A 12,928-nucleotide genomic window follows, 5' to 3' on the forward strand; every position below is an offset into this window, starting at 1 on the left:
AAGATCAGGAATTTCTTCTTCCTGAATCTTTAAAGTGAGGCTTAATCCTTTGTGCTTATATCCTCTGGGTTGAATTGTTTCCATTAAGTAACAATAGGAAGGGTAGCCTCATCTTCATTGTGTCATCCATCTCTCTAAGGAGGTTTTGGTGGTGGTGATGTGTTTATGTCTGTCTTGGTCTTACCCAGGGTAACTGTGTGTCCGGCAGGAGGAAGCGCAGCCTGTGTGTGTCAGGCAGGAGGAAGCGTTGCCTATTCTGCTCACAGTTGTTGCCTTGTTGGAGCCTGTAATTGGACCTGCGCTGTTTCCTTCTCAGAGGTGGACTTTCTTTTTCACTGACTCTCTTTTACCAAGTATGGTATCTGTCCTTCTCCAGGAACTGATCCTTCCTGATAACGTGTTCAGAGTGTATGAGAAAAAATTTCACCATCCACCTTTCTTGAGGAGAATTCTGGCTCTGCTTCAAGATAGATTAATTTAATGACATTTAATTTAATTCCATATTTTTCACCAAAGCCATAATTGAGAGACATCTGTTTTTCTTTGGTCTCTTTTCTTTATTGTTCAGAGTTTGCATGTATAAGAGGCAGTTGATGACTGTCAGGCACCTCTTAGTATTCAGAGTACTATCTTGGCTTCTCAGCACTTTTTCTCTTTGCAGCAATTTGCATGGTATAGTATGCCATTTGATTGTGGATTCAAGTAAAATAAAATCCTTGACAACATCAACCTTTCACCATCTCTCATGATGTTTCGACCTAGTTGTGACAGTTCTTGTTTTCTCGATGTTGAGATGTAGTCCATACTAAAAGCTCTGTTCTTTGTTTTTCATTAGTAGGTGTGCTTCAAGTCTTCTTAACTTGCAGCAAGCAACATTTCTTTTATATATCTCATAGGTTGTAATGAATGCTCCTCCCAGTGTCAGAATTTCTTCATATAGTCTAGCTTCTCAGATTATTTCCTCAGTGTATAGAATGGATAAATACAACACATACCCTTGCTAATTTTAAACTCTGATATACCTTTGTTCTCTTTGAATCGCTTGGTACAGCTTTTACATGAGCACAAAGTAGTCTACAAGTCCTAATCTTTGCAATGTTATCTATAAATTTTTTTAAATATGGTAACAATATTAGATCTGTTTATCACTTGGAGAGAGTGAAATCAAGTTTTTCCTTGGAGACAAGGATTTTCATGCTCCATCTCACATACTCTGGGCATGTTACCAGAAGGGACCAGTCCTTGAAGAAGGACATCATACTTGGAAGGATGGAAGGACAGTGCAAGAGAGGAAGACCCAAGATGAGATTGATAGAAACAGTAACTGGGGTAATGGGAGTAGGTGTGTCGGAGTCAGTGAGACTGGCTCTGGACAGGGCAGGTTTCAGAGCTATTGTCCATAGGGTTGCTATGAGTTGTAGTTGTCTTGATGCAATGTAACAACAATAAGCAATAATAGATACTCTTGCATAGGTTTCAAATTATATGTGAGAGATACATTAATTCAGATATTTGTAAGGTTTTGTTTGGGTTCTTTTCTGAATTCCAAATGGTTATTTGAATGACAATGTCTTATTCTTACTTTGTGCTGTAGTGTTATTATGTGTCCTTATGTTGCTTCAATTCTTAGCCAATGTGCATGACTAAGTAGAACTGGTCTGTAGAGATTTCTAAGTTGTGGTCTTTAGAGGAGAAGAGCATCAGACCTTCTTTTCAGTGGTGCTACTGATGGGTTTGAACTATAGCTGTTTCTGTGAATAGCTGAGCTCTTAATCAGTGTGCCATTAGGACTTCTTATTTTGTGCTGTTGAAGTCCTTAAATTGATACTGAAGCTTGAACGATTGCTATCTGGGATAGAAGGCAAAAGAATTAACAACTAGTAAGAAAAATGAAGGAAAAAGATTAAACAAGGGAGGGCCAGAGAAGAGGCTGTTGATAAAATGAATGAAGTCAAGTCTGTTACAGCCCTGGAGTAGTGCTTGGGTGAGCAGGAGGCCCACACAATGAAGTTGGCTTCATAATCATGGCTCTTCCTAGTTGTTTGTTTTGCACTAACATGTTGGCAGAAATATTGAATATATCATGGATGCCTAAAAGAGCAAACAAATCTGTCTTGGAAGAGTGGCCAGAACAGAGCTCTGTAGTGGTGAGAGTGGTGAAACGTCATCTCACATACTTTGGACATGATATGGAGAGGGTGAAGGACGTTGTGCTTAGAAATGTGGAAGGTGTGTGAGAGAGGAAGACTCTGAGTGAGTGAGGCAGGCACAGTGACCGTAAGGTGAGTGTCAGCACAGGGTAGAGGATGCAGACCGGCAGGATTGTGTTCTGTTAACGTGTCAGGTTGGAGTCAGAGCCGATGCTCTAGCACCCAGCAGAAACAGTAATGAAAACATACAATAGAAAATTGACAGTTTTTTAAAAAAATTTTATTTTTTTTTAAATGCTTCATTAAGTAATACTAAAAATTTACTTTAGGCATCATGTCAGCTTAGTTAATTTATCTAATACTAAGAAATTCTAGATGTACTAATTTCCCAGGTTATAAATTGACCCTGTTCAGCATTAACACTTGTAAAAAATTTAGTAAAAGCATTTCTAAAATATATCCTGTTTTTTATGGTAATGCTGAAGTGCTGAGCCCGTCTCCTTGGTAATGTTGAGCTGTAGTCATCAGAACTGCTGAACTCTGCCCTTTGGAGCCCTAGCCTCCCTGCTCTCCCTTCTCCGGTCCATAGGCTTGAACCATCATACTTATCCTGATGCTAAGGGGACTGGTTTTAGGTGCTGTCGTGTCAACTCTGACTCACGGAAACTCTGCGTACAACAGAACGAAGCACTGCCATACTTACATGATTGCTGTGTTTGAATCCTTGATGGCAACTCTTTTGTGGAGCCTTTTCAGTGACCCTCTACTAAGTTTGCTGTTTTTCTCCAGGGACTAGTTTTTCCTAATGGTATGTCTGAAGCATCTACGATGAAGTCTTACCCTCCTTGCTTCTACAAAGGATGGTGGCTGCACTTGTTTCGAGGCAGATTTGTTTATTCTGCTGGCAGTCCACATTGAAGTTTATATTCTTTGCCAATACTATAATCTGATCACATCAGTTCTTCTCCAGTCTTCTCTATTTGTTGTCCAGCTTTCGTGTGCATATGAGGAGATTTTAAACACCGTGCCTTGAATCAAGCTCACCTCAGTCCTCAAAGTGACCTCTTTACTCTTTGGTAGCCAATTTTCCCAATGAAATGTACCTTTCGATTTCTTGATTGCTGCTTCTAAGAGCATTGATTGGATCCAAAGAAAATAAATTCCTAAGCAAAGTTTTTCTAAGGTAGCAGATGCACTAAATTCTGTGAGAGACACAGTAGTACTGTGCTGAAATACTTACCAGGTAGTACTTTAAGTATATTTTTTATACATTCCACATGTCCAGAGAAAACTTGACATTCTAAAGATGAATGAGAAGCGTCTCCATCGTGAAAATTATTTTCCCGTAAGTTGCAGGAAATGTTTGGTTATTGTAATAGATACAGATCTCTCATCTTTTCAAATTCTTAAACTTTCTTCTGACAAATGAGCAGATACTGTCTGTGTTACCCATGGCTCTTAGCAGTTTCCTTTGGTCTCTAGTAAGTCTTAACAGTATTTGATTTAGTGTTCATTACATTTGAGGCTTAGCAATTTCAGTCTGTAACCATATACTTTTCAGACAGATGTAGTTATGTCTACAGTTGTCAGATTGAGTTTTAAAATTCTAAGTTTGCATTGAAATTTATCACTGTATATTTAGTACTACACATTACATGGGAATTTTTGCCATAACGTGTATGCACACCATTCCCTCTGAATTGTGGTGTTGGAGAAGAGTACCCCATGAACGGCTGCCAAAAGAACAAACACTCTGTCTTTGAGGAAGTGGAATCAGGATGCTCCTTGGAAGCAAGGATGCTAAATCTCCATCTCACATACTTCTGACATGTTATCAAGTGTCATTAGTCTTAGGAAAAGGATATGCTGGGAAATATGGAGGGTCAAGAAAAGAAAGGAAGAGCCCCAAGGAGATGAATTGACATGGTGACTGTAACAGTGAACTGGAGCATGGCTAAAACTGAGGAGGGCTTCAGATAAGCTTTTAGTCTGTTGATAAGGTCACTACGAGTTGTAGTCAACTCCACAGCACCCAAAATAAACATCTTTCCATAACCAAGAAGCTTTTGCTGGCAGAGTTAGTTATGGTTATTGGGTTGCTAACCAAAAAGCTGGCAGTTCGAATCTACCAGCCTTTCTATGATAGAATGATGGACAGTCTCGTTCTGTAAGGGTTTATAGCTTTGGAGGATGAAAGGAGGGTTACTGTGAGCCAGAACCAGCTGGACAGCACTAGTGTCTTTATGTAGATTCAGACAGGCTGGATGACCAGGAAGTATGATCGTGTTTGAAGACTACATCATTAAGGTGTTGATTATGAAAAAGTATAGACCTTTGTCTTCCTTTACTTAATAGTAAACTGATTACAGCTCTCATGTCTAGAATATGTCTTACATTCTTTAGTTACAGCTATGCTTCCAGATGCTTATAATGTCTTAAATCCTATCTTATACTGAAATTTATAGTGACTTAGAAAGTCTTATATAGTGTAATTTTCTGAAGTCAGATTTCTGAAGTTTTCATCAGCACATTTTCAGAAGAGCACTTTATATGCATAGACACATTTAATAATAACATCTATAATGTAACTGCTTATTTATAGGAGGATATGCTTATTTATAACTCACTTATGTGACCTAGTCTCATATTGTAGAGAAATGGGCACATAGATGCCCTGTGAAGAATTCCAGTTCCAGTTTAGGTAGAATGATTGCCGAAGTCATGGTAGTAAGTGACGTATTATTGGAAATAAAGTAAGCTTTTTCCTTTTTTATAGGGATAAGTTTAGTTTTGAGGAGTGTGAATCAATACATATTTGGCTGTGAGCCAATTCTTCTCTCTAACTGTAGCACATACGTAATAAACACACTTGCTTCTTAAGTGCCTGATGAATCTGCAGTGATTAATTCTTATTATTTTGCTGCAAAGTCTCATGACCCTCCGTGATGATTCGATCAGCCACTTAGAGTTTATGCATATTCATATCTCTCTGCTCTTGCTGCAGTCGTTCAAGTCTCCTTTCCTGACTGGTGTGTGCTTGGTGCAGTAATTGAGCTGCAGTAGATTGATTACTCTGGGGAGCTGTAAGGCCTTTAAAGGTGAAAACATATCAGTCCTGTTAATTAGGAAACAAAAGCTCTACTGGCAGTTCAGCAGTCAAATGTTCCCAGAATAGAAAAAAAATGAAGGGTAGGATTTGTTTCTCTCCATGAACCTCTTTACATTTTAAAATTTGAATTTGAAAAAAAAATTGAATTTGGTCTGTAACAGTGTTACAGGGCAGCTGCAAAGAATAGGAACTTTCACAGAATGCTAAATGTAGAGAATCTATATCATAATATTGATTAATAGTGTCATTTGTGAGCTCTCAACTGTGTGTGATAACTCAGATATAGATCTGAGTTTACATACTTACTGACACTTTATATGACATCGAAATACATGTAATTATATGCTTATATATTATATGAGTGTATAAAATGTTTTAATTTTGGCATTTAAAGGCTTATATTGGTCTACAGCATTCTAACATTAATCTCTTTATCAAATGTGCTTTGATCTTTTCAATCTTAAACCTACATTAAATAATGCAGTAACATGGCAAAAAAGGAGCCTGTATGCAACAGTGTCCTCTCAAAGTAAGGTAGTGTCAGCCTGGGAGTCTTTGCCATTTACAGAGGTGTCATAGTTTTCCCATGTATGCACTTTCTATATTGTGATTTTCATATTCATAGCATTATATTAATGTAATTAATTTGTCTCTATATATTCTTTTGACCCTAAGTTTGTGGGTAAGCTGAGATGATTTGCTAAGCAACTATCTTGCAAAGGAATTGGACAGTTTACAAATAAAGTGTCTGTGACCTACTGAAGAGATGAATCAGTTTGATGGGAGGAGTAGGCTAATCTCACAGGTTGAGGGGACTTTGCTAACATCAGGAAGAGTCAGGAGCAGAGTGCATCTTTTGGACCTAGGGACACTGTACTGAGAACCTCTTAGAACAAGTACACAGAGAACCAGACACGAGAGGCGGTTTAAGACAGGTGGTCGCAGTCTGACTGCCAAAGCAGGGGACAGGCACAAGATGGCTGCGGCAAGCTTGTGGGCCCATGGAGCAAGAGAGCTGAGTGCCTTAGGGTAGGACATCTACTGGAGATGGGTGCCCTTGGCCACTTGTCAGTGGCACTTAAGAGATGTCAGACTGGTTCAAGCAGAGGTTGAGAGGAAGCGTGTAAAGTAAGAGAAAGGCCTGCTGTTCCAGCCACAAGCAAGCCTGCTTCTATTAGCTAGGCACACTAATAGAAAGCAGAATAGTCCTGTTTAGAATGTGTACTGACTGAACTGTCTCCCTTCTCTGTTACCTCTTAGTTGCTCCTTTTGCCATATTGCAGCCTCTTACTTCCTAAATAAGCCACCTATGGTCTGTGAACAGAAAGTGCTGTGGGAAGGGTAGGTGGTGTCAAAATTGGTTAAAAGATTGAAAGTAGAGGTATGTTTAACCTTCACTTCATAGGAATCCGCTTTATAATGATGAAAATTCTCTTTTCAAGAATTCACATGGCTCATGATGCTACTATGGGAGCTCTGATGGCCTTGTGGTAAGAAATTGCCCTCCCGACTCAAAGGAAGGCAGTTCAGATCTCCACAGGAGAAAGGTAGATAGTCTCTTGATTTACTGCCCCTGAAAACTCACTGGTGGGTCAGCTATGAGTCCATTCCAACTCAGTGGTACATAACAATAGTGAATTTTTGTGTTTGTGTATGTATGGTTTTAAATCATTTTAACCAGATTTCTCCTTTATGTATTTCAGGCATTTATAAATACAGCAAAAGAAATTTATGAAAAAATCCAAGAAGGCGTTTTTGACATAAACAATGAGGTACATTTAAGTATTGCCGGCTTATGTTAAATTTGAGTTTTAATTAAAAACTCGGATTTACAATTTCACTTTACTTAAGTGAAATATTTCAGCCACATAACTGAAAAGTTGGTATAGGTAATATGCTGTTGTTGTTGTTGTTTGATGCCGTCGAGTCGTAGACGACTCATAGTGACCCTATGAACGAACAGCCGGAGCACTGTTCCTACATAGAGTTTCCGGAGGCAAGCCATTTCGGAAGTGGATGCCGCTCCTGCTTCCAGATAGGTAATGTAGTTAAAGATTTATATTAAAGTCACTTTATCTATGAAAATGGATTCAAGTAAGTCACCCTATCCATTTATTGCAAACAATGCATAATAATATAAATCCCCCAAAGAACGACAATCTATTTTGAACCATATGGCCGTATGGTGTCATCTGCTTTGGGGAATAATTTTCTCATGTGTAAAATGCATGCACTATGTTACTAATGCAAAATGCTCTTTCTGTGGTCTGCTACGAGAGCAGGAAATACCCCATTTGGAAATTATGCCCAATAAAGCAAGTTTTCAGGAGACCAAGTGAATGTGTATATAAAGTTACTTTGGTTTTGGTCAACATGATTGAAATAAAATGTAAACCTTTAAAGCTTAAAAATTACTTACCAAAAGCCATTGTTATCACATAAATACTCACTATGGATTTGTCCCTTTTTATTTCTGATTATTTAGAGGGATGGAGCATACTGTTTACTTTTACATAATTATTTTTACTGTGCTATGTTAAGGCTTATTACTTCCGAGAAAAAAATCCCTTCATCCCCACATTGTGGCTAGGGAACGCTGTGGTAGAAGAAGCTTTACTTGTGTCTTTCAATCTGTACATAAACAAAGCTCTCTGCCTTCCTAGTCTTTGCTAAAACAAACATCTGTTTTCTAAGATTTCTAGTAGGTACTTGACTTTCTCATTCCTCTTAATTTGGAGTAGTATAATGTCTAAATCCCGTTTCTTGGTCTATATGGCAGTAATTCTTGAGTTAATTTAAAGACGTCACCATTCAAAGGCTTATGCCAAACAGTAATTGGACCACTGTTTTGAAAAGTAGCATTCATTGTTTCTAGATTCATAGAGTAACTGTCTGCTTTACTGTGCCTGGTGCATATAGCTTTGATTGTAATATGCTGTCAAGAGCTAGCAGGCCGTGCTATTTATTTGGCCTAATGCCAGGTCTTACTCCTCAATTTCTCAAGAAATTGCTACCAGCCTAGAGGGCGCAGAACCAATGAGCCATAGGGCATGCCTTTTATTAAAGAGGAGTCGAAAGAGCAAAAAGAAACCACATCAGCTGCTGTCAATACTGAGCTAGTGCCAGAAACCCCAAGGCTACTACTGCTGCAGAGCAACTGCCAAGCACTATAAATCTGAGATTTACTGTGACGGAAAGTTTCCTTAAGAGCTTAATTTCTGAAGCTACTGTATTACTTTTCTCAAAGTGTTGTATTTTTAGTTAAAATCCACTTGAGGGAGTGAGGGTTAAGATAGAAGTCTGAGTTTGATGAATGAAAGACCTGCTCTGTGTGTGGGTTCTTGGCAAACTGCCATCTCTTTGGGGATCATAGAAATTATTGATGACACAGAACACTCATGTGCCCTTAGCCCATACAGCTGATGCAACAGGGAACAGCAGTGCCTTCTAGAGAAAGATTGGACATTGTTGTAGGCTTTGAATGTTTTTATCCTGCAAAGATTATTACAATAATTGCTTTAAACAATAACCACATTATGAGAATTCCCTGAAAAGCAATGCTGTACATTTTGTTTATGAAGCATGTGGTAATTGATAAAAATGTCTTTTCCTCCTCTACACTTTCTTTTTGGAGCTTGTTGTTGTTGTTATGATGTGTTGTCGAGTTACTTGAAACTCAGATGACGCCAGGTACAACAACCCTAAAACCTGCTCTATTCTGTGCCAGTCTTCTTGTCTCTTTATTTAAAGAAAAAGGTATTTTCAGAAGTATTTCTACAGTGTTTTTTGTTGAAAGGAAGGCACCATTCATTAAGAGATACTTCTTTTCTCAGTTGTTTGCGAAAATTGTGTTTTAATAGTAAAGTGAAAGTTTTAATTGCTGTGTTGTTGTAGCCAGTTCTTTTTATTGTCCTTTTCTCTTTCATTTCAGGCAAATGGCATTAAAATTGGCCCTCAGCATGCTGCTACTACTGCAACCCATGCAGGCAGTCAGGGAGGCCAGCAAGCTGGGGGTGGCTGCTGCTGAGTGTTTCTACCATCTCGCTGCCCACATGGGGCCTCCTCATGATCTCCTCACTTATTCTTTCACCCTCTCCTCCTTCTCAGCTGAGACATGAAACTATTTGAAATGGCTTTATGTCACAGAAGACTTTACTCCTTCATATTCTTATATAACTTTGAATAAATGGTTAATGTTCACTAAAAAAATTTTGGAGATTGTATTCATATCTATTTACATTTGATTTCTGGGTCAATTGATGTCATTATTTTTGTTAAATGTTGTCTTGTGCCCTTGACTACAAACTGAATTGTATTAAACACTACAGAGTCATCTTGAGTATTTTTAGCCAGTTTGTGTAGTTAGGTTTCCCAACACCTGTGGTTACCTACTGTTAAATATTATAGAACTGTCCTCAAAAAGTTTGTCAATTTTCAAGGCTATAAAGAAAAACAGAAGGTCTCTTAATTCTGTATTTATCATTTACTTTCTGTAGATATAGTTTAATAACCTGCTTGGGTGTAATTTACCAAGCTTGAATTCTTAAATGCATTTGCATAAACTCTATACTGTTTAGAGCTTAAAGCTACAAAAGCATTGTTAGGAATGGCTTGGACGCTGAATTTTAAACTTTTTGACATTGTTAACAAGCATGTTCATCTTGTCACTAGTCCAACAAAAATATGCTTAATGTATATTACTAAAGACTATGTATGTGTTAATTTGTTTTAATGCCAAAAGTTTGCTATTGGTCCACAATTTCCTTAAGACCTCTCAGAAAGGATTTGTTTGCCTTAATACTGCTGGTTAGAAACACAGTATACAGAGTAAAAATGGCAGAAATGAAGAATCTCTCTAGCTGAGCAACTCCAAGAATAGTGAATATCCACATTTAGATGGTACATTATGCAGACTTCAATCTTTCCTTAAACACAATAATGTTTTCTTTTCTTTTATCCACATGATTTCTAAGTATATTTTTCATGCAGGACAGTTTTTCAACCTTAATGTACAGTGACTGTGTAAAATTTTTTTCTTTCAGTGGCAACCTATAATCTTTAAAATATGGTAAGCATCTGTCTGTTTTGAAGGGGATATGACAGTACATCTATTGGAGGGAAAATCCTGTTAAAAAGTAGAAAAGCTTTAGTAATTTACTCATTGTGGTGGTTTTATCCTTTCCCCCTTTTTTTTCCTCCCTTAACCTATAATGAAATTGTTATAGCAGTGCAAAATAAAAACCTATGTATAAAAGTGTTCTTATTTTATTATGACCACCTCTTTTCTTCAAACATATTGTTCATACATTCAAGCATGTTAAAAAGGAATCAGTGTTCAACACCCTTTTTAAAAATATTACTAAAATGTAATAGAGCAGTTTACACTACCTATACTGAAATTCTTTTTCTTAGGGTGTGAACTACTCTTAACTCGTAAACCAACACACACACACACAACACAAAGTATTTCAACTGTAAAAGGCATAAAAATGTTCTAAGTGTAATGCTCCTTAGTTTCAGTTTACTCACTGGAGATTCATGACTATTTTATCAGAGCTTTAGTGTTGCTCTTGTGAGGAATGACCTAATGGATTTTTTGTTTACGTTTCTGGTTTTTTGCTTTATTTCTCCGACTCCCACAGAGTCAGGAAGAAAGTTGAAAGGAAATGTACTTTCATGAACATTTTTATTATAAACTCTTTTTCCTTAAAGAAGCTAATATAGAATTTACCTCTCTTTTCAAATAGTATTTACTAATGAGTAAAAATAGTCAAGACAACTCCATGAGACCTTTGAAAGGAGCTTCTGCGGCCAGCCGGACAGCTGACCTTTTCCAAATCTTGCAAGTTTTCTACCTTTGATGAAATTAATTCTTACCACTTTTTCTCTCACTCATTTTAGTAGAAAATACTTGAATTTATGTCAGGTTCCCATGTTACACAGTTCCCACTTTTTCTCATGTTTACCACTATATACCAGGAATGGGGAAATTCTTTGGAAATGTTATCTTTGTTGTTTGTTGTTATGTGCTGTCAAGTCGTTTGCGACTCATAGCGACCCTATGCACAACAGCCCTAAACCCTGCTCTATCCTGCACCAACCACACTGCCTCTGACACACCCATCCCGATTACCCCAGTCACCTTATCAATCCATCTAATAGAGGGTCTTCCCCTCCTGCGTTGTCCCTCCACCCTCCCAAGCATGATGTCCCTCTCCAAGGACCCGTCCCTCCTGGCAACATGTCCAAAGTATGTCAGATGAAGCCCCAGAATCCTTGCCTCCAAGGAGTAGCTTGGTTTAACCCTCTCCAAGATTAATTTGTTTGTTTTCCTGGCAGTACATTCAGTACTCTTCTCCAACACCACAGCTCAAAAGCATCAACTCTCCTTCTGTCCTCCCTAGTCATTGTCCAACTCTCTGATGCATAACAAGCGATTGCAAAGACCATGGTCTGTAGCAGGCACACCTTAGTCTCCAGAGAGACACCGTTGCTCCTGAGTACTTTACAGAGGTCCCTAACAGCAGACTTCCCCATCGCGATACGCTTTTTGATTTCCTGACTGCTGGTGCCAAGAGTGTTGACTGTGAAGCTGAGAAAACTGAAGCTGTGAACAATCTCAATCTCTTCACCATCCATCCTGACGCTGCCAATTGGTCCAGTGGTGAGAATCTTTGTCTTCTTGACATTGAGCCTCAGTCCATACTGAAGGCTGCAGTCCTTGACCCTTCGCAGCAAGTACATGAGGTCCTCCTCAGTTTCAGCAAGCAGGGTTGTGTCATCTGCATAACGCAGATTGTTAATAAATCTTCCACCAATCCTGATGCCACAATTCTCATAGAGCCCAGCCTCTCGGATAATCTGTTCTGCATACATGTTGAAAAAGTATGGAGACAGGATGCATCCCTGGTGTACACCCTTCCCAATTTTGAACCATGCAGTGTTACCCTGCTCTGTTCTGACTACTGCCTCTTGGTCCAAGTATAGGTTTCGCATTAGCACAATTAAATGTTCTGGGATTCCCATTCTTCTCAGAGTCAGCCACAGTTTGTTAGGATCCACACAGTCAAATGCCTTTGCATAATCAATGAAACACAGACATTCTTCTGGTATTCTCAGCTGTCAGCCAAGATCCATCTAACATCAGCAACAATATCCCTAATACCACGACCCCTTCTAAACCCAGCCTGGACTTCCGGTAGTTCTCTGCTGATGTGCTGTTCTAATCGTTTTTGGGTAATCTTCAGTAGAATCTTGCTTGCATGTGAAATCAATGACGCTGTTCTGTAGTTTCCACACTCAGTTGGGTCACCTTTCTTTGGAATGGGAACAAATATAGATCTCTTCCAGTCAGTTGGCCAATTGGTTGTTCTCCAGATTTCTTGGCACAACCTGGTGAGCACATCCAGGGCAACATCTGTTATCTGAAATAACTTCAATTGGTATACCATCTATTCCTGGGGTCTTATTTTTTTATATTTCCTTCGTCCCTCCTTCCCCGGCAGAGCATCTGATGGATTCGAACAGTGCGCCTCTGGATTGCAGTGCAGCTTCTTGCCACTAGGCCACCAGAGCTCCCCGCATGTTATCTTTAAACTATTAATATTTCTCTTCCATACCATTTCCCCTAATTCTACTATAAATCAAGAGTAATAAGAGACTGCTTGTA

General features: G+C 38.6%; 1 protein-coding gene across 1 annotated transcript in view; it reads left to right on the forward strand.

The window, feature by feature from the left end:
* Positions 1-9,461, forward strand: part of LOC102848796 (ras-related protein Rab-2A-like) — a 69,936-nt gene extending 60,475 nt beyond the window's left edge. Inside the window, exons 7-8 of the mRNA XM_006902142.1 lie at positions 6,963-7,031; positions 9,191-9,461. Coding sequence (XP_006902204.1) covers positions 6,963-7,031; positions 9,191-9,286 — 165 coding nt within the window. The 3' untranslated portion in view covers positions 9,287-9,461. The remainder of the gene's footprint in view (positions 1-6,962; positions 7,032-9,190) is intronic.
* The last annotated feature ends 3,467 nt before the right edge of the window (positions 9,462-12,928 follow it).

Source organism: Elephantulus edwardii, unplaced genomic scaffold, assembly GCF_000299155.1.
Source record: "Elephantulus edwardii isolate Elephantulus edwardi_28Jun2011 unplaced genomic scaffold, EleEdw1.0 scaffold00372, whole genome shotgun sequence".
Lineage (NCBI taxonomy): Eukaryota > Metazoa > Chordata > Mammalia > Macroscelidea > Macroscelididae > Elephantulus > Elephantulus edwardii.